Source organism: Emiliania huxleyi, assembly GCF_000372725.1.
Source record: "Emiliania huxleyi CCMP1516 unplaced genomic scaffold EMIHUscaffold_7, whole genome shotgun sequence".
In the NCBI taxonomy this organism is placed as follows: Eukaryota; Haptophyta; order Isochrysidales; family Noelaerhabdaceae; genus Emiliania; species Emiliania huxleyi.
The window spans coordinates 348,383-366,936 of record NW_005196756.1 but is presented as its reverse complement, the minus strand read 5'-3'; the positions used below and the strand labels follow the sequence as shown (position 1 = coordinate 366,936).

At 64.5% G+C, this 18,554-nt stretch overlaps 3 protein-coding genes across 3 annotated transcripts in view; 1 reads left to right on the top strand and 2 right to left on the bottom strand.

The window, feature by feature from the left end:
• Positions 1 to 944, bottom strand: part of ATPVC (vacuolar H+-ATPase, sector V1,subunit C) — a 1,991-nt gene extending 1,047 nt beyond the window's left edge. Inside the window, exon 1 of the mRNA XM_005762034.1 lies at positions 186 to 944. Coding sequence (XP_005762091.1) covers positions 186 to 930 — 745 coding nt within the window. The 5' untranslated portion in view covers positions 931 to 944. The remainder of the gene's footprint in view (positions 1 to 185) is intronic.
• A 5,745-nt stretch (positions 945 to 6,689) lies between these two features.
• Positions 6,690 to 11,387, top strand: EMIHUDRAFT_448346 (heat shock protein 90). The gene is made up of 11 exons (XM_005761784.1): positions 6,690 to 7,535; positions 7,607 to 7,772; positions 8,054 to 8,293; positions 8,473 to 8,642; positions 8,716 to 8,820; positions 9,034 to 9,177; positions 9,553 to 9,678; positions 9,926 to 10,141; positions 10,354 to 10,530; positions 10,601 to 10,668; positions 10,831 to 11,387. The coding sequence occupies exons 1-11, from the start codon at positions 7,254 to 7,256 to the stop codon at positions 11,120 to 11,122; spliced, it is 1,986 nt and encodes a 661-aa protein (XP_005761841.1). The 5' UTR covers positions 6,690 to 7,253; the 3' UTR covers positions 11,123 to 11,387.
• Positions 11,388 to 13,278: 1,891 nt separating this feature from the next.
• EMIHUDRAFT_197803 (hypothetical protein) lies at positions 13,279 to 14,778 on the bottom strand (the record flags this gene model as incomplete). Its single annotated transcript, XM_005761783.1, has 3 exons — positions 13,279 to 13,848; positions 14,125 to 14,208; positions 14,380 to 14,778. The coding sequence occupies 3 exons, from the start codon at positions 14,776 to 14,778 to the stop codon at positions 13,279 to 13,281; spliced, it is 1,053 nt and encodes a 350-aa protein (XP_005761840.1).
• Between the last annotated feature and the right edge of the window lie 3,776 nt (positions 14,779 to 18,554).

The window sequence follows — 18,554 nt, the reverse complement described above, 5'->3', positions numbered from 1 at the left end:
AAAGGAAAAAAAAAAAAATGTTGGGGGGGGGGGGGAGGCGGTGCACGTGCGAAGGGAAAGGGCAGTCGCGCACGGGGTGGGTGGGTTGTGGTCGTGGTTGTGGTTGTGGTTGTGGTTGTGGTTGTGTGTGTGCGCGCGTGGTAATGGTGAGGGTGTGTGGGGGGATGGGGTGTGTGGGGGAGGCACCTCCGCATTGAACTCAAACTCGCGCACGGTGAAGCGCTTCTCGCGGCAGGAGGTCTTGAACTGGTCGAGGCACTTTTTGAAGAGCGTGACTCCGAACAGGACGTACTCTGAGTCCTCGGAGATCGCCTTTGCGGAGAGAGGGACGACGTAGTCGGCCAGCCGCTCGTACTCGAGGAGAAACTCCTTCATACTCGACTTTTGGATGACCACCATCACCGTCGTCATGTACTCGGAGTCGAGGATGTCGTCCTCCTGCACAATGTCGCCCAGCCCGCGCACCATCAGGTTGCCCTGCCCTCGCCGCTCAAAGGCCTGGAGGGAGCCCTTGAGGGCGTTGAGCTCCGCAACCTTGGCTTTGAGCTCCTCCTCCAGCCCACCGATCTTGCCAGAGATCATCTCGGCGAGCTCGCGCAGCGGAGTCTTGAGCTGAAACTTTGCCTCGTCCCAGTCCCACTGCTTGGTCGCGTAGGTCATGACGTCAGTCCCCATGACGGAGGGTGCGATTCCGCCCTTTAGGTCTTCGTGCTGCCGGAAGAGCTTGAAGCAGGTGCCCTCTGCGAGGGCGTCCATCTTTGAGATGTCGTCGCTCAAGCTCATGAGCGAGTCCAGCGTCCCCACCCGCAGCGCGTCCGCTGGCACCGGGAAGTCGTTCACCTCTGCGAGTCCCGCGAGCTTGTTGACGAGGAACTCGCGCGACTTGTCCGCCTTGAAGGCAATCGCGACCAGGTCCTTTTCATCCGCCATTCGGCGTCAGGCCTGTGGTGACGCGCCGCGCGTTTGGAGTGGGGCCGCGGGATGGCGCGGCGGCGCGGGAGCTAGTCGCGCGAGCCGCAGGCTCCGCCAGCCGTGTGAGGGGTGCGTGCAGTGAGCCGGGGCGCGCGACGCGGCGAAGTGAGACCTGCGGATGGAGGGTACCTGCGCGCAAGGAGACGTCTGCTGAGAGCAGGAGAAGGATGAGGCGCGGGTGATCCCGAGGGCTGGCGGTGGCGGCGACGGCAGTGGGAAAGGCGGGCGGCAGATGCAAAGGCCGGGGAGCGTTTGCGCAAAAGTCGGCGGCGTTGTCCGTCCCCGCTGCGCCGCTCAACGCCGAGCGTCGATCGGGCGACATGGGGCGGTGGGGCAGTGGGGTGGCAGGACAGTGGGGGAGGCGTGCAGTGGCTGCATGGAGCCCTCAGTGACTGTGGCGAAGCGCGGGCCTTGAGACACAGCTTTCCTCCTCGAGTTGGCCTGTGTTCACAGCCTTCTCGAGGTTCTCGAGGTGATCTGTGATCTGTGAGGGTCCGCCCGCAGGCGCATTTTGTATACCGAGGCGGTGCCCGGTGCCGAACCTGTCGGACCTTAAGACAGCGTTGTAGATCCCTGGGCGAGGGTGGTGGAGAGGGCGGTCCGGCGGCGGAGCACCCACCTCCTCCCGGCGTGCCGGTAGGCAGGATGTCATCCCCCGTGATCCAGACTGCCCATGGGGCTGACTGTCAGCGCTAAACCGTAACCCGCCGGGGGGCGGGCCGGATCCACGCGTTCCCAGACAGCCCCATTGGAGGTAGGCCGCTCGTCTAGCCAATCAGCCTTAAGCGAGCGGCCTGGCCGTTGGAATGGCCGAGAGTGTCGGCCGGCCGTTCGGTCTCTTCCCCGGGGGGGGCCTCAATGACCTAGTTGCCCGGCCGAGGAGGGGAGGACGACTGTCTCTGACGGCGAACCTCAGTTACGAGCCGCCCTCCCCTCGAGAGACGAGACGCGAGGCCAGTGCACTTGGGGCCGAGCCCCAGCGTACACCGTCCCACGCGCCTCACGCGGCCTCTGGCTGGAGCGGGATCGCAAGCGAGTCCCCCAGGCCGGCGCGCGTCTTCCGAGAGAGGAGCAGGAGCGAGGGACATTCTTAGTAAGCCGGCATGCAGATGCATGCACGGCCGTTCAGAAATTTTCCCAGCCGTTGGAATGGCTGCGCTCCCGCCCCTCACGCCGGGTGGACAAGCGGGGGGGAGGTCAATGACCTGCCTAGTCGCCCGACATGCCAGGCATGCCGACCTTTCGGAGCCCCCCCTCGTAGACGTGTGCCGCTGGGATCATTCCAGTACGCCCGAGGGCGACGGTCCCCCGGTAGTAGACGTTGGCGCCGAAGAGGGAGGAGTCGCCGAAGGTCGGGTAGTCGTTGGTCATGCGGGGGGAGGAGGAGTCGGCGAGCAGCAGGGAGGAGAAATGCCTGAGAGGGTGGGGAGGGAGGCGTGAGGCGCGAGGTGAGGGGGCGCGGGGCGCGGGGCGTGCGTGGGACGCGCGGCGTGAGGCGCAGGGCGTGAGGCGGGAGGCGCGGGGCGCTCGAGGTTGGGGCAGGGTGTGTTGTGTGTGTGTATGTGTGTGTGTATGTGTGTGTATGTGTATGTGTGTGTTTGTTTGTGCGAGGGCAGGGCAGGGCAGGGCAGGGCGGCGGCGAGCGGCGAGCGGCGTCGGCGAGATCGGCGACGAAGAGAGGCGATGGTGACGTACACGGCGGCAGTGTTCACGGCAGCAGCGCCGGTGGCGGCCCCGCGCAGCGGCGGCGGCGCCCTGAGTGAGGCAGACTGCCCTGCACAGCCTGCTGGGAACGCTCCCGACGAGCGGCGAGCCATGCGGGCCCGCCGCGGGCGACGCGGGCGGCGAGCCGACACGCGTGTCACAGGCGTAGACAGCACTGGCGCCAAGGGGGGAGGAGTCGCCGAAGGACGGGTAGTCGTTGGTCATGCGGGGGGAGGAGGAGTCGGCGAGCAGCAGGGAGGAGAAATGCCTGAGAGGGTGGGGAGGGAGGCGTGAGGCGCGAGGTGAGGGGGCGCGGGGCGCGGGGCGTGCGTGGGACGCGAGGCGTGAGGCGCAGGGCGTTGGGCGGGAGGGCGCAGGGCGCTCGAGGTTGGGGCAGGGTGTGTTGTGTGTGTGTATGTGTGTGTGTATGTGTGTGTGTGTGTGGGTGTGTGTTTGTTTGTTTGTGCGAGGGCAGGGCAGGGCAGGGCAGGGCGGCGGCGAGCGGCGAGCGGCGTCGGCGAGATCGGCGACGAAGAGAGGCGATGGTGACGTACACGGCGGCAGTGTTCACGGCAGCAGCGCCGGTGGCGGCCCCGCGCAGCGGCGGCGGCGCCCTGAGTGAGGCAGACTGCCCTGCACAGCCTGCTGGGAACGCTCCCGACGAGCGGCGCGCCATGCGGGCCCGCCGCGGGCGACGCGGGCGGCGAGCCGACATGCGTGTCGCAGGCGTAGACAGCACTGGCGAGGCGAGGCGGCCGGCGCCGGCCCCGGAGGCGGCTGCAGTAAGAGCAGCGAGGCAGAAGTCACTGTCCAAGGCGTACTGAGCAGGCTGCCATCGAGCAGCGCGCCATGCGGGCCTGCCGCCGGCGACGAGATTGGTCTCGAGGTGGATATCCTTTGGCCGCGTTGGGTAGCGAGGATTGGTGTGACGCGCTCCACGCAGGCGTGGTTTCTGACGGCCGACCGTCAGTGCACGGAGTTGCCCCTTCTCCGACTGCCCCGGCTAGTTCACGAGTTTCGCGGGAGTGACCCCATGCGTCAATCAAACCCGACAAACAAACCCGAGACCTAGCGCGGGTGGGTTGGAGGGGGCTCGCCCCGTTCCTCCCCATCGGGCCGCATAAGCGGCCACGCCTCGCAGATTCGTTTCTCGCGCCTGGGTCAGGCGCGCGGGGCATCCCCCGGGTCGCTCGACCAGCGCACAGCGCCATCCATGTAGGACGTACACGTAGATCTATTTTCTTCTCAATAACAAGGCTGTGAACGCCGCCGTCTGTGGCGACGCGCAAAACATCAACAACGCTGCTCGCAACATGCGTGTCGCGCACTCATTCATGACCGGCCTCAATGTCCCACCCCCCCTGCGCGAGCCGCGAGGGCCTTCTATCTAGGCCCGCGGGTAGTCTCACCCCATCACCAGGGCCTCCAGGGCTCGCACCTCAACCTCTCACAGACCAGCGCACAGCGCCATACGATGTATTTTCTTCTCAATAACAAGGCTGTGAAAAAAGAGGTTCTGTGATCGGCTTTGGGTCCGCCCGCGCAGGCGCATTTTGTATACCGAGGCGGTGCCCGGTGCCGAGCGCAGGCAGAGCCCACAGGTCGGACCTTAAGACAGCATTGTAGATCCCTGGGCGAGGGTGATGGGGTCCCCGTCGGGCGGGTCAGGGCTGAAGGCCCCGTTTTTGCCCATTTTCGGTCATCCGTCAAAATATCTGAAGATCCCAACATAGGATTCTCCCCAAACCTTGCTCAGCTGATCCAGCATGGGTCGTAGGCCAGGCCTGGGCAAAGAAACCAGCACCTCATCAGGCTTCCCTGAGCGTCACAGCTCGGTGATCGCGCCGGCCGGACACCACTGAGACGGCCGTTCCGGGCGTTTGAACGCGACCTTTGGGGGCAAAGACATGGGCTCTATGGCTCAGACTGGACTCCTCTTGGTCCCTTCTGATGCCCTAGGCCACACCTGGGCCTTACCCGGGGTTCTAGGGGGCGGGCAGGGTTTGCCCCCCCCAACTGGCCCGGAGGGACCTTAAGGAGGCTGCTCTCGCGCGTCTCAGGGATGTGGCTGTGTCTTTTGAATCAGGCGCCACCCGTTCGACTCTTGCTGTCGCCCTTGGCCGTGTGTCTTCTTTTTTACTCTCTCTTCTTGTCTTCTTCCGTGTGTTTGTCAAGCTTCCGCATGAAGTAATGCGCCTCTTCCTTGTTTCCAGCGCAGCTGCCGCTCAGTCAGTAGGTGCGCCAACGACGCCTGTGGTGTGCAGCAAGCACTTGGAGCACTTGGAGTGCAGTCATCAACCTCACATCCAGGGCCGGGGAGCTAAGAAGCGCACCCAGCGGGCCAGATGATCGGCATCGGGTTGCGGGCTAGAGAGCACCCCCCAGGGCTAGGGCTAGTGTTGATGGTTCGATCCTCCCCAGAGTCGAACTGGCAGCCACTCGCACCAAGGAGGCGAGGTGGCTACGTGACCCAGAAAAGGCCAGAATCCCGACACCCGAGCAACCTCGGGCTGAAAGAAAGAAAGAAAAAAGACAACCCAATGGAGGGATGGGAGGACGGCACGCCGCCACCACACAGGGAACCTCGGGCTGGTTTTGCTCTGTGTGCAACAAATAAAATTCTCTCTCGACCACAGCGCGCGGGGGCGGAGCTCGGCCTCATGCACGCCGTGCTGCGGCAGCCCGCTTGAGGGCGGCAGTCTGAGGCGAGGCGAGGAGGCGAGGCGAGGGACGGGGCAGCAGCGGGGCACGCAGCGGGGCCGAGGGACGGGGCAGCAGCGGGGCGTGCAGCCGGCCTGCAGCGGCATGCAGCGGGACCTGGCAGTGGGGGAAACGACGGGGGGGAGGTTGACGGCGCGCGAGGAGCGTGCCCAGGTCGCAGCCGACGCGCAGAACGAGCGGCGAGTTCGCATGTGGTACGTTTTGCGTATGCATGCACGTTTTGGGTGGAGTACCGGCGGAGGGAGCAGGATAGTTTGAATGCTGTACTTCGCGGATTGTTTTGAGCGAACTAAAGCCGACACAGCGGGAATTCCTCACGCGCAAAAGATTTTCTCTCGCACGACACTGTGTGGCGGCGGCGTGCCGCCCCCACTGAGTTGGCGCACTTGGAGTTTTGGAGCACTTAGCTTAGCGGACCTCGAGAACCCCCCACCCGCCGTTGCAACTGCCATGTCACGGCCGGTCGGCTGCAGCTCTCGCCTCGCTGGCGGCGCGGTCTGGTGCCGCGGCGCCCAGCTCTCCTGTGGGCTCGCGGCGGCTCGCCGCCGCGGTGCCGAACAATGTGATCAGTCTGGATTCGTCCCGGAGTGCCGCCGGTGCCGCTTCCTCGCCAATTTTTGGCTCGACCAGTTTGTCGACAAAACTGTGCCAGAGCCCCTGCTGCTCGACTACGCGGCGGAACCGGCCCATCGCGGCTGAGACGTGATGCGCCGGCACCGGGGCAACGGCGCGGGACCATTCCAGGCTCTCTCGAGCAACCTCAAATTTGGCCGATTTTGTGGATCTCAACCCTGCTGCTCTCTGACCACAACCTCGCGGCCCGCTGCGCGGCTCTCCGAGCGCGAGAGGAGTCGTCTACGAGGCGGCGGCGAGCGCAGGCGGCGGCAGCGCGGCGGCGCGGCGGCGGATCGCGGCGCAGACAACGGCAGCAATCTGGCTGCTGCTTGCTGCTGCAGCAGCTGCTGCTGCGGCTGCTGCTCCGCTGCCGCTGATTGTGGACACGATTCCCCCGATAACCCTGCCCGCCCACTCCGCCCCGCCCGCCCGCCGCTCCCCGCTTGCTTGCCCGCCCGCCCGCCCGCCCGCCCGCCCGCCCGCCCGACCGACCACCCATTCCCATCACCATCTCACATACCTTCATATAGGCGCTCGAGACCTCCTCTCGCTGCCTACTCGCTGCCTCGAGGGAGGAGGGGAAGACGTAGGGTTGAGCTGGACTCGCCTTTCCTGAGGCCCCTCCCCGAAAGGGCAAGTCTTAGCCACATGAAACCCGAGACCCCTCCCCACCACCCCGATCCCCCCACCCCCTTGCTCCCCTCCCCCCCCTCGGGAGGGCCGAACTGAGGCGCCCGAGGGGACCCCGCAATTCCCTTCCCCCCTCGGAGGGCCGGACTGAGGCGTCGAGGGCCCCACTCTTTCCTTCGCATAGCGGCCACTCTTCGGATCGCTGGTCGAGCGACCCGGGGGATGCCCCGCGCGCCTGACCCAGGCGCGGAAACGAATCTGCGAGGCGTGGCCGCTCATGCGGCCCGATGGGGAGGAGGGGAAGACGTAGGGCGTGCTTGCGCGCCTTTCCGAGGCCCCTCCAACCCACCCGCGCTAGGTCTCGGGGGACGAAGGGGTCACACCCGACGACCTCGGGAACTAGCCGGGGCAGTCGGAGAAGGGGCAACTCCGTGCACTGACGGTCGGCCGTCAGAAAACACGCCTCCGTGGCTCGGGTTACACCAATCCTCGCTACCCAACGCGGCCAAAGGATATCCACCTCGAGAACCTCGAGAGAGAGAGCACTTCGCGTATGTTTTCTTCTCTTCTTCCCCTCTACCAGGTAGACAGCACAACGTGCCGCGAAGTCGATGCTGCTGCGGAACTTGGGTCGATGCTCGCACATTGTGCGAGCTCGTTTGCCGCTGCGCCGCTCGTGCAGTGGCGTGCTTCGTCGTCTTTCAACCACGAGCGAGGCCAAGGACGCTGCCACCGAGAGCACCGAAGGCACACCGCCGCCGCCACCTGCGGAGGCCATCCTCGGTGCGACTGAGACCAAGGAGTTTCAGGCAGAGACGAAGAAGCTTCTCGACATCGTGGCCAACTCTCTCTACACAGACAAGGAGGTCTTCCTTCGCGAGATTGTCTCGAATGTGAATCCGGCTCTCGCGCGCAGCGCAGCGTGGCGCGCACCCACTTCAAGCGTCCGCCACTCGTCAAGTAGGCGTCGGACGCACTGGAGAAGCGGCGGTACGCCGAGGTGACGGGATCAGCCGAGGAGGGCGCTGGTGAGATGGCCATCTCGATCACCACTGACAGCGAGGCTGGGACGCTCACCATCACCGACTCGGGCATCGGGATGTCGCGGGACGACCTCGTTGCGAACCTGGGCACAGCCGACTAGATGCCACAGTGTGGGGGCGCTCTCCTTCCGATCACGTGGCGCGGCGTCCAGTACCCTGCTCCCCATGTTGTGCCCACCGCCGCACACGCGCGCACGCACACACGCACACACCGCCCCGCCCCCGCCCCCCGCGCCGTTGCGCGCTTGAAATGACTGGTGCCTTTGCCGCGGTTGAGTCAAGAGGGAGAGGAGGCTGGGAGCGCACGCATGCGCCGCATCGCAGCACCGTCTGCCGCCAGCGCCAGCGCCCGCCTCGCGCACCCGCAGGCACAATCGCCTCGTCTGGCTCCAAGCGGTTCGTGCAGCAGCTGGCCGACACGGCCGGCGACGGCGCCTCCGCCGCGTCGGCCAACGTCATCGGCCAGTTCGGCGTCGGCTTCTACTCTGTCTTCATGGTTGCGGACCACGTCACCGTCTACTCAAGGCAGCATGGCGCGGAGGCGGGCCACTGCTGGCGGTCGAGCGGCGACGGCGCCTACGAGCTTTCCGAGGCGTCGAACGTGGCAGGTAGACTTGTTCGGTGGGGGGGGGCGGGGGAGCCAAGATTCCGTGGGGAGGGTGGCCCGTATTCAGGGGACCGGCTGGGTTCGGGTAGTGGTGAGGGACCGGGGATGGCGTTGGGGTGGGTTATCTCGGCTATATCTCGGCGATATCTCGGCGATATCTCGGCGATATCTCGACCATAGCGGGCACCAAGATTGTACTGACGCTCAAGGAGGAAGAGAAGCGGTTCGCGTCGCGGTGGGCAGTCGAGGCCAACCTGCGCAAGTACTCGTCCTTTGTCGGCTTTCCCGTGAGCGTCGACGGCGAGCGGGCAAACACCATCGAGGCGCTGTGGACGAAGGCCAAGAGCGAGGCCATCTCGCCGCCGCGCCATGCCGAGTGCCGCCTGGGGTGCGTCTCTGCACCTCGGCCGAGCCTCGGGTTAGGTGAGCGACGAGGAGCACGCCGAGTTCTTCCGCTTCATCGCGCAGGACTTTTCCGACCCGCGCTACACGCTGCACTTTGCGGCCGACGCGCCGCTCGCCATTAAGGCGCTCGAGATCTAGCCGAGACACAGCCGGGACACCGCCGAGATCTAGCCGAGATCTAGCCGAGATCTAGCCGAGATCTAGCCGAGATCTAGCCGAGACACAGCCGGGACACGGCCGAGAGGGCACACTTTTCCGTCGAGCTAGCAGCTTCTCGCCGATCTGCGCGAGCTCGAGATTGATCCGAGATGACCCGAGACTGTTCGAGAGTCTCAGGCGCTCTTCTACATCCCCGAGTCCCACCCTGAGAAGTGGGGCATGGCGCGGATGGAGCCGGGCGTGTCGCTCTACTCGCGGCGCGTGCTCATCCAGCCGCGTTCCGACAAGCTGCTGCCCGATTGGATGCGCTTCGTGAAGGGGGTGCCGGCCCCAAGAAGCGGAAGACGGACTCTTGTCTTCCAGCCAGCGCTCGAGAGGACACGGACTCCGCTGTGCTCGACCGTACCTGACTTCGCTGCATTCGTAGCCCGCGTATCCACACGAGCTCTACACGAGCCCTGAATCCTCTGCGCGACACCGTCCTCCCGCCCCGAGGCTGGCGTATTCACACAAAAACACAACCCCGCACCCAAGACGCACAAGCAAGCACAGACAGTCGAGAAGGGAGAGACAGCAACGACAGTCAGAAGCCAGCGCTGGGTACCAGGCTGGCGTATTCACACTGCAGGTGGTCGACTCGGAGGATGCCCTATTCACACTGCAGCCTATTCACACTGCAGCCTATTCACACTGCAGGTGGTCGACTCGGAGGATGTGCCCCTCAACATCTCCCGCGAGAGCATGCAGGACTCCGCGCTGATGCGCAAGCTCTCCTCGGTCCTCTCGCGCCGCGTGCTCAAGTTCTTGCAGGAGCGGGGAGATGTGGGCCGAGATACGGGGAGATCTGGGGAGACATGTCCCCTCGCGCCGCGTGCTATATCGCGCCCGGCAGACAGCTCCCGCGCCGGCCAGCTATCTCCCCACATCTCCCCACATCTCCCCACATCTCCCCACATCTCCCCACATCTCCCCACATCTCCCCACATCTCCCCACATCTCCCCACATCTCCCCACACCCCACTCCCCCCGCCGCTCCCTCGCCACCGCTTCCCTTGCCACTCACTGCCAGGAGCGCGCCAAGAAGGACGAGGAAGGGTACCTCGCCTTTTTCCGCGAGTTTGGGCAGTTTATCAAGGAGGGCGTGTGCGCCGACTTTGAGCTCAAGAGCGAGGCCGCCAAGCTGCTGCGATTCGAGTCCACCGCCGCAGAGCCGGACACACTTGTCTCGCTGGACGAGTACATCGCGCGTATGGTCCCGGAGCAGGAGGACACGATCTACTACCTCGTCGCGCCTTCGCGCGCGTCGGCGCTCTCATCGGCCTACATGGAGGCCTTCACCAAGAAGAAGGCGGGGCGGGGCGCTGCTGGGGGGGGGGGGGGGGGATTCCCCTGCGCCGCGTCTCATCACGCAGCCTGCCCTGCGTAGGTGGAGGCGCTGCTGCTCACCTCGACCATGTCCGCGACACTACCATGACATGTCCGAGACATGTCCCGTAGGTGGAGGTGCTGCTGCTCACCTCGACCATCGACGAGTTTGCGATGGCCAACCTCATGTCCTACGCGGGCAAGGAGCTCGTCTCGGCGGAGAAGGCGAAGCTGCAGGTGGAGCCCGACGCGGAGACGCCAGCCATCTCGGCCGAAGACGCCGGCGCGCTCTGCACGTGGCTTGCAGAGGCGCCGCCTGGGTGGTGCTGTGCGCGGTGGGGTGCGCGTGCCAAGGGTGCGCATGCCTCGCCACCTGTAGGCGGTGCCCCTCGTCTCTGAGGCGAGCCTCTCGTCCCGTCTGGTCGACTCGCCCGCGATCGTCGTCGGGCACGAGTCCCTAGAAGCTGAACACGTTTCTTGTACTCCTACTCGCGCTCGAGAGAACACGTCGCTGATTCGACCGCTTTCGGCTCCCCCTGTATCCACTGGATTCGCACCCCTCGTATTCACGCGGTGCTCTGAACTCATGTTGGCGTATTCACCCTGTAGGCACGAGTCGGCGGCGATGCGTCGGATGATGGGGATGGTCGAGGCGGGCCGCGCACCGGAGCTCTCACCGCAGAGGCTCGAGATCAACGGCCGCCACCCCATCATCCTCGGTCTGGCTGCGGCTCGATCCGAGCGGCCCGAGCTGGCCAAGCAGATCGCGCAGCAGGTCTTCGACAACGCGCTCATTTCTGCGGGGCTGCTCGACGACCCGCGCGCGATCGTCGGCAACATCAACTCGATCATGGCCGAGTTGCTGAGCCGTCCCACGACTCAGCCCGAGTCGTCCTCTTGAGAACCCCCTCACCCCAGGCCCCGGCCCGGCACCATCTTTCCGGCTCGTCTGCTGGGGCGGGCTGCGCGCCCCCCTTCATCAGCGATGCGTCTCAGCACAGTTTGGCGTCTGGCTCTCAACGTATAGGGGTTGGCTAGTAGCCTCGCACACACGAATCACGATTCACATACGCGTTCCTAGTACGTCCGGGACGGTCCCCCCGGCGCCCCAGTGAGCGGTGTTAACACACCTACCGGCCCCACAAAATACTTCGTACGTCCCCTCACCTGGTCGCCCCTGCGCGTGTGATCTCCGCGATCGAAGTCCTGCTCCTTGCTGGAGGAGGCCGTAGAGCTGTTTAACATTAACTTGTTGGGCCTAACAGTTGCGCTAGTGTTGGCTGAAATCCTTAACGTTGTTCAAGTGTTCACCCCAGCCCATGCTGTTAATGTTTGTACTGTTGTTACTGTTGTTCAGCGGTCAACAAGCAGAAAATGCCCAAAAACCCGGGTAAAACCCGAAAATGCCTGGGTTTTCCCGGGTAAACCCCGAAAATACCTGGCTCCTGGGGTTTTCCGGGTATTTTCGGGTATTACCCGCACTGGACGCTGGAGATCGTCGTGGGTCACTGCCAGGCCTTCCTTGTTGTTGTTCAGCCGGTCTAACGTTAGCTACTGTTGTTGGGGAGCCCCACGGTCGTTCTATTTTGTTAAAAGGTTCTTCGGGCCCCTTTAGGGGGGCAAACCCTGCCCGGCCCCTAGAGCCCCAGGTAAGGCCCAGGTGTGGCCTAGGGCATCAGAAGGGACCAAGAGGAGTCCAGTCTGAGCCATAGAGCCCATGTCTTTGCCCCCGAAGGTCGCGTTCAAATGCCCGGAACGGACGTTACAGTGGTGTCCGGCCGGCGCGATCACCGAGCTGTGACGCTCAGGGAAGCCTGATGAGGTACTGGTTTCTTTGCCCAGGCCTGGCCTACGACCCATGCTGGATCAGCTGAGCAAGGTTTGGGGAGAATCCCCCGGTCAGATCTTCAGATATTTTGACGGATGACCGAAAATGGGCAAAAACGGGGCAAAATCGACAAGTTAAACATGGAAGCAAATTGCGTGACACTGGCCAGGGGGGGGGGGGCGGCAGGGGGAGGCTCCTGATTGTAGATTGAGCAACCTGAAGAGCCATCCTGGACTTGGCTAGGGGGCCCGGTAGGGAAGGCGGCGGTAGCGGAGTGGGGGGGCGAGGGAGGGGGCAGTGGGGGAGGAGGAGGCGGGGGGGGAGGCGGTGAGGGAGGAGACGGCGGAGGAGGGGCCGGTAGAGGAAGGGGTGGCGAGGGAGGTGACGGGGGAGGCGGCGGCCAGGGAGAAGGAGAAGGAGGTAAGAGGAGGGACGGCAAAGGAGGCGGCGGCGGCAAAAGGGGGGGGGGCAAGGGAAGGGGCCGCATGGGAAGCGGCCAGGGGGTAGTTGGCAAGGAAGGGAAAGGACGGCACAGGGGGAGGCGGTTTGGGGGGGGGGGGGGGGGGGGAGGAAGGAGGCTCCTGGAACCCAGGGGAAGGAGGCTGCTGGAACCCAGGGGAAGGAGGCGGCGAGGGGCAAGGTGGCGGGGGAAGGGGCAGCGGAGGAGGAGGCGGGGGCGGAGGGTAAAACCCGCAAATACCAAGCGCAGAGAATTCTTTCCGTGCCCAGTGTTGTGCGGATCCCTGCAGATCCCGTGTCCGGTGGACAGTTTGGGCGGGGCCAGGGGCGGTTCGCCGGACATTACCAGGCTTTCTTTTTCAGCGACTGTTCAAAAATAAAAGCACACTGACCCGACTGTTCACGATCCTGGCAGCGGGTGTGTATTCTTTTTCTCGCGCGGCAGCCAAGGCTGGAAAAACCTGCCCCCCCCCTACCGACCGGCCGACCTACCTACCTACCCTACTTATGGGAAACTAAAAAAGAAATCATGGCGGGGTGAAGATGGGGTACTATACCAACTAAAGTGATGGTTGGTGGTTGGTACTCTCCTGCAACCACAGTCCTTTCCTGTGACATGGCAGGCCACTCTCAAGCCCTACAAGCACCAGATCACCCACTTAGGGAGGGTTGACATCGGGTGATTTCGGCGGAAAATTTCTTTTTCTGCTGTGAAAATTCCAGCTTGAAGGAAGGGGGAAACCCGACAGGAGGGCCCAGACCTACCCTTCCTACCCCGTCACGGCTCGACGATGATGGAGAGCGGAAGGCAGCTTGAAGGGTGGCGACAGGCTTGCCCCCGGAGTCGGACGCGTCTGCAGCAGCGGCGGCACGCTTGCCCCCGGAGGCGATGGCGGTGGCGTCCCCGCCGGCATGCCGCCACGGACTTGGACAGCGGTCGGAGCTCCTGCAGGCGGGACGCTGCCGACCGCCGGCGGCAACGGCACCGCCGGCGGCAGGTCAACTATGCCTTGCCAAGGCACCCCGATGGCGCGCCGCTTCGGCGGCCTGGCCTGCTCCCGATCCGCCCCCGTGGCCGCTGCATCTTGCGGCGCGCTGCCAGCTGCTGCACCCCCGGAGAGGTCGAGCAGCACGGAGGCCGCGCACGCGTCGGAGGGGGCGTGGAGCACTTGTCCCTCTGGGGGCGGCGGCGGCGCAACCTCGCGGCCCGCCGTCTCCAGCGCCGCGGAAACCGCTCTTGGATTGTGCATCAGCGCTGGTACGGGGGCGGGGATGGCTGAAGGGCTGACGGCGGCGGCCAATTGCTGGGCGCGCGCCTCGAAGCGAGCCACGTCGCCGGCCTTCAGCACGCCGGCGGTGCGAAGACGCTGGAGCAGATCGCTCGGGCTTGTGGTGTCGGACATTGCGTGTCCAGGTTGTGCGGGCGCGGTGGCGCAAGACGCCAAGCCAGTCGGCACGGACGCCAAGCCGGCGAGGGGCAGTTCGTAGGCGGCGGCAAAGGATCGCGCGGCAGTGGAGGCAGCGGCGGCGGCGGCGGCGGCGGCGGCGGCGGCGGCGGCGGCGGAGTGAAGGGCAGCGGACCGGTGCTGCTGCAGCTCATCCCTTGGCGAGATTACCTGGGGGCTGAAGAGCACGCCAGGGATCGCGTCGTGGAGGGGGATGCCGATGACGTGGGAGGGCTCGGTGGAGGTCAGGGAGGCCTGAGAAGTGATCCGATGCCCTTGCGTCCAGAGGGAGGCGCTGGAGACCAGCTCGTCGAGGTTGCGCCCCGTCTCGGCCCGCGGTATGGCCGGCAGGGTGGGCGGTGTCATGTGCATCACGCCCGCCGTTGGCGCCAAGGCGAGGGGGGGCGGGTGGGCGTGCGGGCCCACCAGCGGCACGAGGGTGCGCCCGATGCGAAAAGTGTACCAGCCGCACGAACCGCGCGGAAACTCGCCGAGGCGATGGAGCGGAGCCGACGTTGCAAACTTCAGGATGACAATCGGCGGACCAATGCAGTTGAAGGTCTGGTTGACGACCCTGTGCGGCGGCCAGCCGTCTGCGTCGGGGCCCTCGTTCCAGCACCCGCCTCCGTGCTTGTTGGTCGGCACGCAGCCTGAGCAAACCACCCGCAAGCGGGAGGCGTGGATCTGCACTCCTCTCGCTCGACATGTGGTGCAAAACCTCTCTCTGAACGACGGGCCAGTCTTGACCGGCACTGGCGCGCACGCCGGCGTCGTGCCGCCCGACAGCAGATACCCCCAGCAGACAGCGTGTCCTCTTTCAGCCATGACCTCTTCAAAGGTGTCCTCCGCACCCGAAATTCCGCCGAGCGATGCCGCGGCACCCTGCACCGCGGTTGTACCCCTCTGCCCATAGGGTGTGTGTGTGTGTGTGCCCATAGGGGTGGTTGAAGGGTTGAGGGTTGAGGCCCCCCCTCAACCATCTGGTTGACGGTTGAGACCCCCCGTCAACCCTTTAGTTGTGGGGGTTGAGGCCTCCGGGGCCTCTCTATTCACACACAGGCTCGCGTGATCACAAGATAAACTGGAACAGCCTGCCGCCAAAAAAACGCTTCGCCTGCGGCGCGCTCTTGCGCTCCTCGTACCTCGAGCGCAATCCATAAGTAGGAGACGCTCACTGTCGCCATTCAGGCGCCTGATCTTTCAGCAAAGCGATGGCCTACCAGGTACGAGTTCAGATGCGCGCCCGGCAGAAGACGCTTGTGATGCCGCATGCAGTGGGATGCGCAGAGAGAACGGACGGCAAGAGAAGGCAAGGGAAGGAAGAGAAACGGCTGGTGAAGCTCAGCTCCACGGTGTAGCATTGCGTAAGCAACCGCGGTCACTCACCATGCACGGCAAGAGTCACGGTGAATGCTGCCGCATAAAGCAACAGAGTCGCGCTTGGCGCGATGGTCTTGTCGCGGTTCACGACTTGACGTTGCACACGGTCATAGACGCAGGATCTATTTGGCGAGTCTCAAGCAGCGAATGTAGGCGCGAGAAATTAATGTCGATCCTGAGATCTCAATTTTGGCGCTAGTTTCGTTTTCTGGTACATCACGACGACTTGCTTGGGTCTCATGTAGCTCGACGGCTCTTCGACGGCTCTTTCTGGTTGGATCAGACAGTGCTAATCAGTCAACAACGCAATGCCGAGAGCAGGGCGGCCTTAGAGCAGGGCGGCCTTCGAGCAGGGTCAACTAAGCTCCTGCTGCATTTCGAGCATGGTCCATGGAAGGCGGCCTTTGGTCAAACCTGTTCGAGTTGGCCTCCGGGAACAAGGGTGCGTGGCCGGCGCGGTCTGTTTCACGTGCAATGAGGGCAACGCCATCAAAATCGCGAACATGGGCCGACATGCCTCCGACATTTCTCAGGGCTCGGACGGAAGCTCTGCAGACAGCCAGACCGCTCTGCGCGGTCGGACCGACTTTTTCAGACTTTACTATTCTGGATACTGAGGGTATGTGCTGCTAGATCTCACTGAGCTGAGCTCGTATTTGCCTTTGGTAAGCAGTTTTGAGTTCGGTAATGTCTCCGGAGACGGAGGGCCGCGTCCGCGGACGGCCATGACGTCGGCCGGGACCGCCCCGTGGGGGCCTTCGATGGCTGTCAGCGCCCCTCCGGGCTTTGCATCACACCTCCCATTCACGCACGTAGCTGAAGCAAGAGAGAGAGAGAGAGAGCTCTTGCGGTCTCGGGCACCGCACCCGTGCTGCCACAAAGCACAAGATGTGCTGCCACAAAGCACCACTAGCGATTTCGCGCGGAGGGCGTAGTGAAGTGCTGGGGCGCTCACTGTGTGTTATTCGGGTGGGGATCCATCAGTGGTAAGCGGCTCTAGTCACAGATCCAAGCTCAGACGTCACACCAACACCACAAACACGCTCACTTCGCCGCTGCTGTAGATGGGCCTCCGGGGGCCCATGCTATGTCGAAGCACAGACCCGATCTCGGCACTCACGGGCTGCCACGCGCCCGCGCGCGGCGCGGGCCGCACCGCCCATGCCCCCGGGCCACCAACCCCGCCTCTCGGCCCTCTCGGCCCTCAGGAGCGTGCGGGAGACCGGCGAGGGGCGCGCCACGCGCCGCCTGCAGAGCCGCCAGAGGCATTGTGTCGCCTCCGCTGGCGGGGTTCCCGCGCGCCCGCCCGGCGCCCGCGCCCGCCCACGCCGCGCCCGCGGGCTCCGGATGCGCCGCGCTCCTTCTCCTTCTTCTCGATGGCAGTCCACATGTGCTTGTCGACGGGTCGGCGGCGTGGTCGAGGGGAAGGTCGCCGGCGGCCGCAACTCTGCCGCCGTCGCTCCGCCGGCTCTGATCGAGTATCGGGCGTTGAGGGCGGCGGCGCAAAGCGGGTCTGGCGCATCCATCGCCACGAGCTCACGGCGGCGGTCGTGGCACACCCGGCGGCTCTCGGGGCCGTCAGCTACGGCGCTCGACGCCGTGTGAGGTCGCCGGCGGCCGCAACTCCGTGTCTCCGCCGCCGTCGCTCCGCCGGCGTGAGCTTGCGAACATGGTTCATCGTCGGGGTTGCAATGTCGGGACAGTGTTGGGCGAACGGGCAGCCGAGAGCGACACTAGGAGCGACGCAAGCAGTTGGTGCCGTGCGGAACGCCGAAGGCTTCGACACGCAACTTGTTTTCATGCCTGGACGACTGCTCGGGCTTCGAGAGCGACAGAATTCTTGTCCGGTCCAGGTTATTTTTGCTTGGGCGGCCTCCATGCCGGGGTAGGTAGGGTAGGTCTGGGCCCTCCCATCGGGTTTTCCCTCTCTTCGCCCGGAATTTTCAAGGCAGAAAAGAAATTTCCCGACCGAAAGCGCCACACGGCCAGGCAATAAGAGCGAGGAGGACGGAGCTGCGCCGAAAGGCGAAAGAAGCCGCGAGAACAAGGGACCGGCAGGCGGCGGCGCCGCAGGACGAGGCAGAAGAGAACGACGCGACAGAGGAGGAAGTGACAAGGGAGAGAGCGACGAGAGTGGGACGGCCGCGAGGTGGCATGAAGGTTGCAGCGAGAAGCGGCGAGAGACTGCGAAAAGAGATACGAAGAGGCAGACTCCCCAGGGTGGGCGACGGCTAGCGCATCACACTCCTCTCCTTAAAATCCCTGTGTGGTGGCGGCGTGCCGTTCTCCCATCCCTCCCTTGAATTGGCTGTTTTCTTTCTTTCTTTCTGGCCAGGCAATAACGCCCGCCGAGAAAACGTCGACTGCCCAGATTTTGTCATCAGGTCGATCGAATTCCCACGGCGGGCGGTGTTGCTGCACATACGTGTTGTGTGTATATGTGGCGCCTGCTCACGTTCGCCCTCGCCCTCCTCGTCGCGCACGTCGGCGCCTTTTCGAGCACACCTGCGCGGACAGATGCACGAGAGCCTCCGGTCCCAGATCCGCCACCCCTCAGGTCTGCCCCACTGCTTGGTGCAGACGCTAACTTTGAGCCGGACATCGATCGCGATGGGGACGGCGTCCTTTCCTTCCGTGAGGCGTATGAATACGGGAGGTCGCTGCCCTGCAACAACTACACGGAATACCAGGTCCACCTTTGGCTGACGTTTAGCGCAAATGACGCCGACGGCGACGGCACCTACACGAAGGTAGAGGCGCGAGAGCACTTCCAGAGCCTCCCCGCTGAGGTGCAAGAGGGAATGGCTGGGTGCGTCGGGCATACTGGGAACGGACGCCGGCTCTCAGATGCGGATATCGTCTTGCGGTCGCCGGCATTTGCCGCGACCGTAAAGCCGATGCCGATTCCTGTTCCAACCCCGGACCCGGAATTCGAGGATAACTACAACTCGTACGAATCGACCCGGCTCGGCTTGGATGTACTTTTCAAATGCTTCGAATATGGGCGGTGCCCATCCGGTGTGACACCGGACGACATGGACGACTTCCTGAACAACGTGCTGACGCACTTCAAGAGGCAGCAGTCCATTGCACAGCTGACTGAGCAGGTCAGCAACGGCGCGGTTCAGGCCGTTAAAGACGAGGCAGACAAGAGGAACGCGGATCTGAAAACCAATTCTGAAACAGTGGCGGGTCTTAACCTCGCCTCGGGCGTGGCTGGA

Bases quoted from the DNA above. Each gene is read 5' to 3' on its own strand.
- EMIHUDRAFT_448346 (XM_005761784.1), top strand. From the start codon at position 7,254: ATGCTGCTGCGGAACTTGGGTCGATGCTCGCACATTGTGCGAGCTCGT. The intron at 8,643-8,715 runs GCCATCTCGCCG...GCCTCGGGTTAG, and splicing joins GGACGAAGGCCAAGAGCGAG to GTGAGCGACGAGGAGCACGC. The intron at 9,679-9,925 runs GTGGGCCGAGAT...ACTCACTGCCAG, and splicing joins TCTTGCAGGAGCGGGGAGAT to GAGCGCGCCAAGAAGGACGA.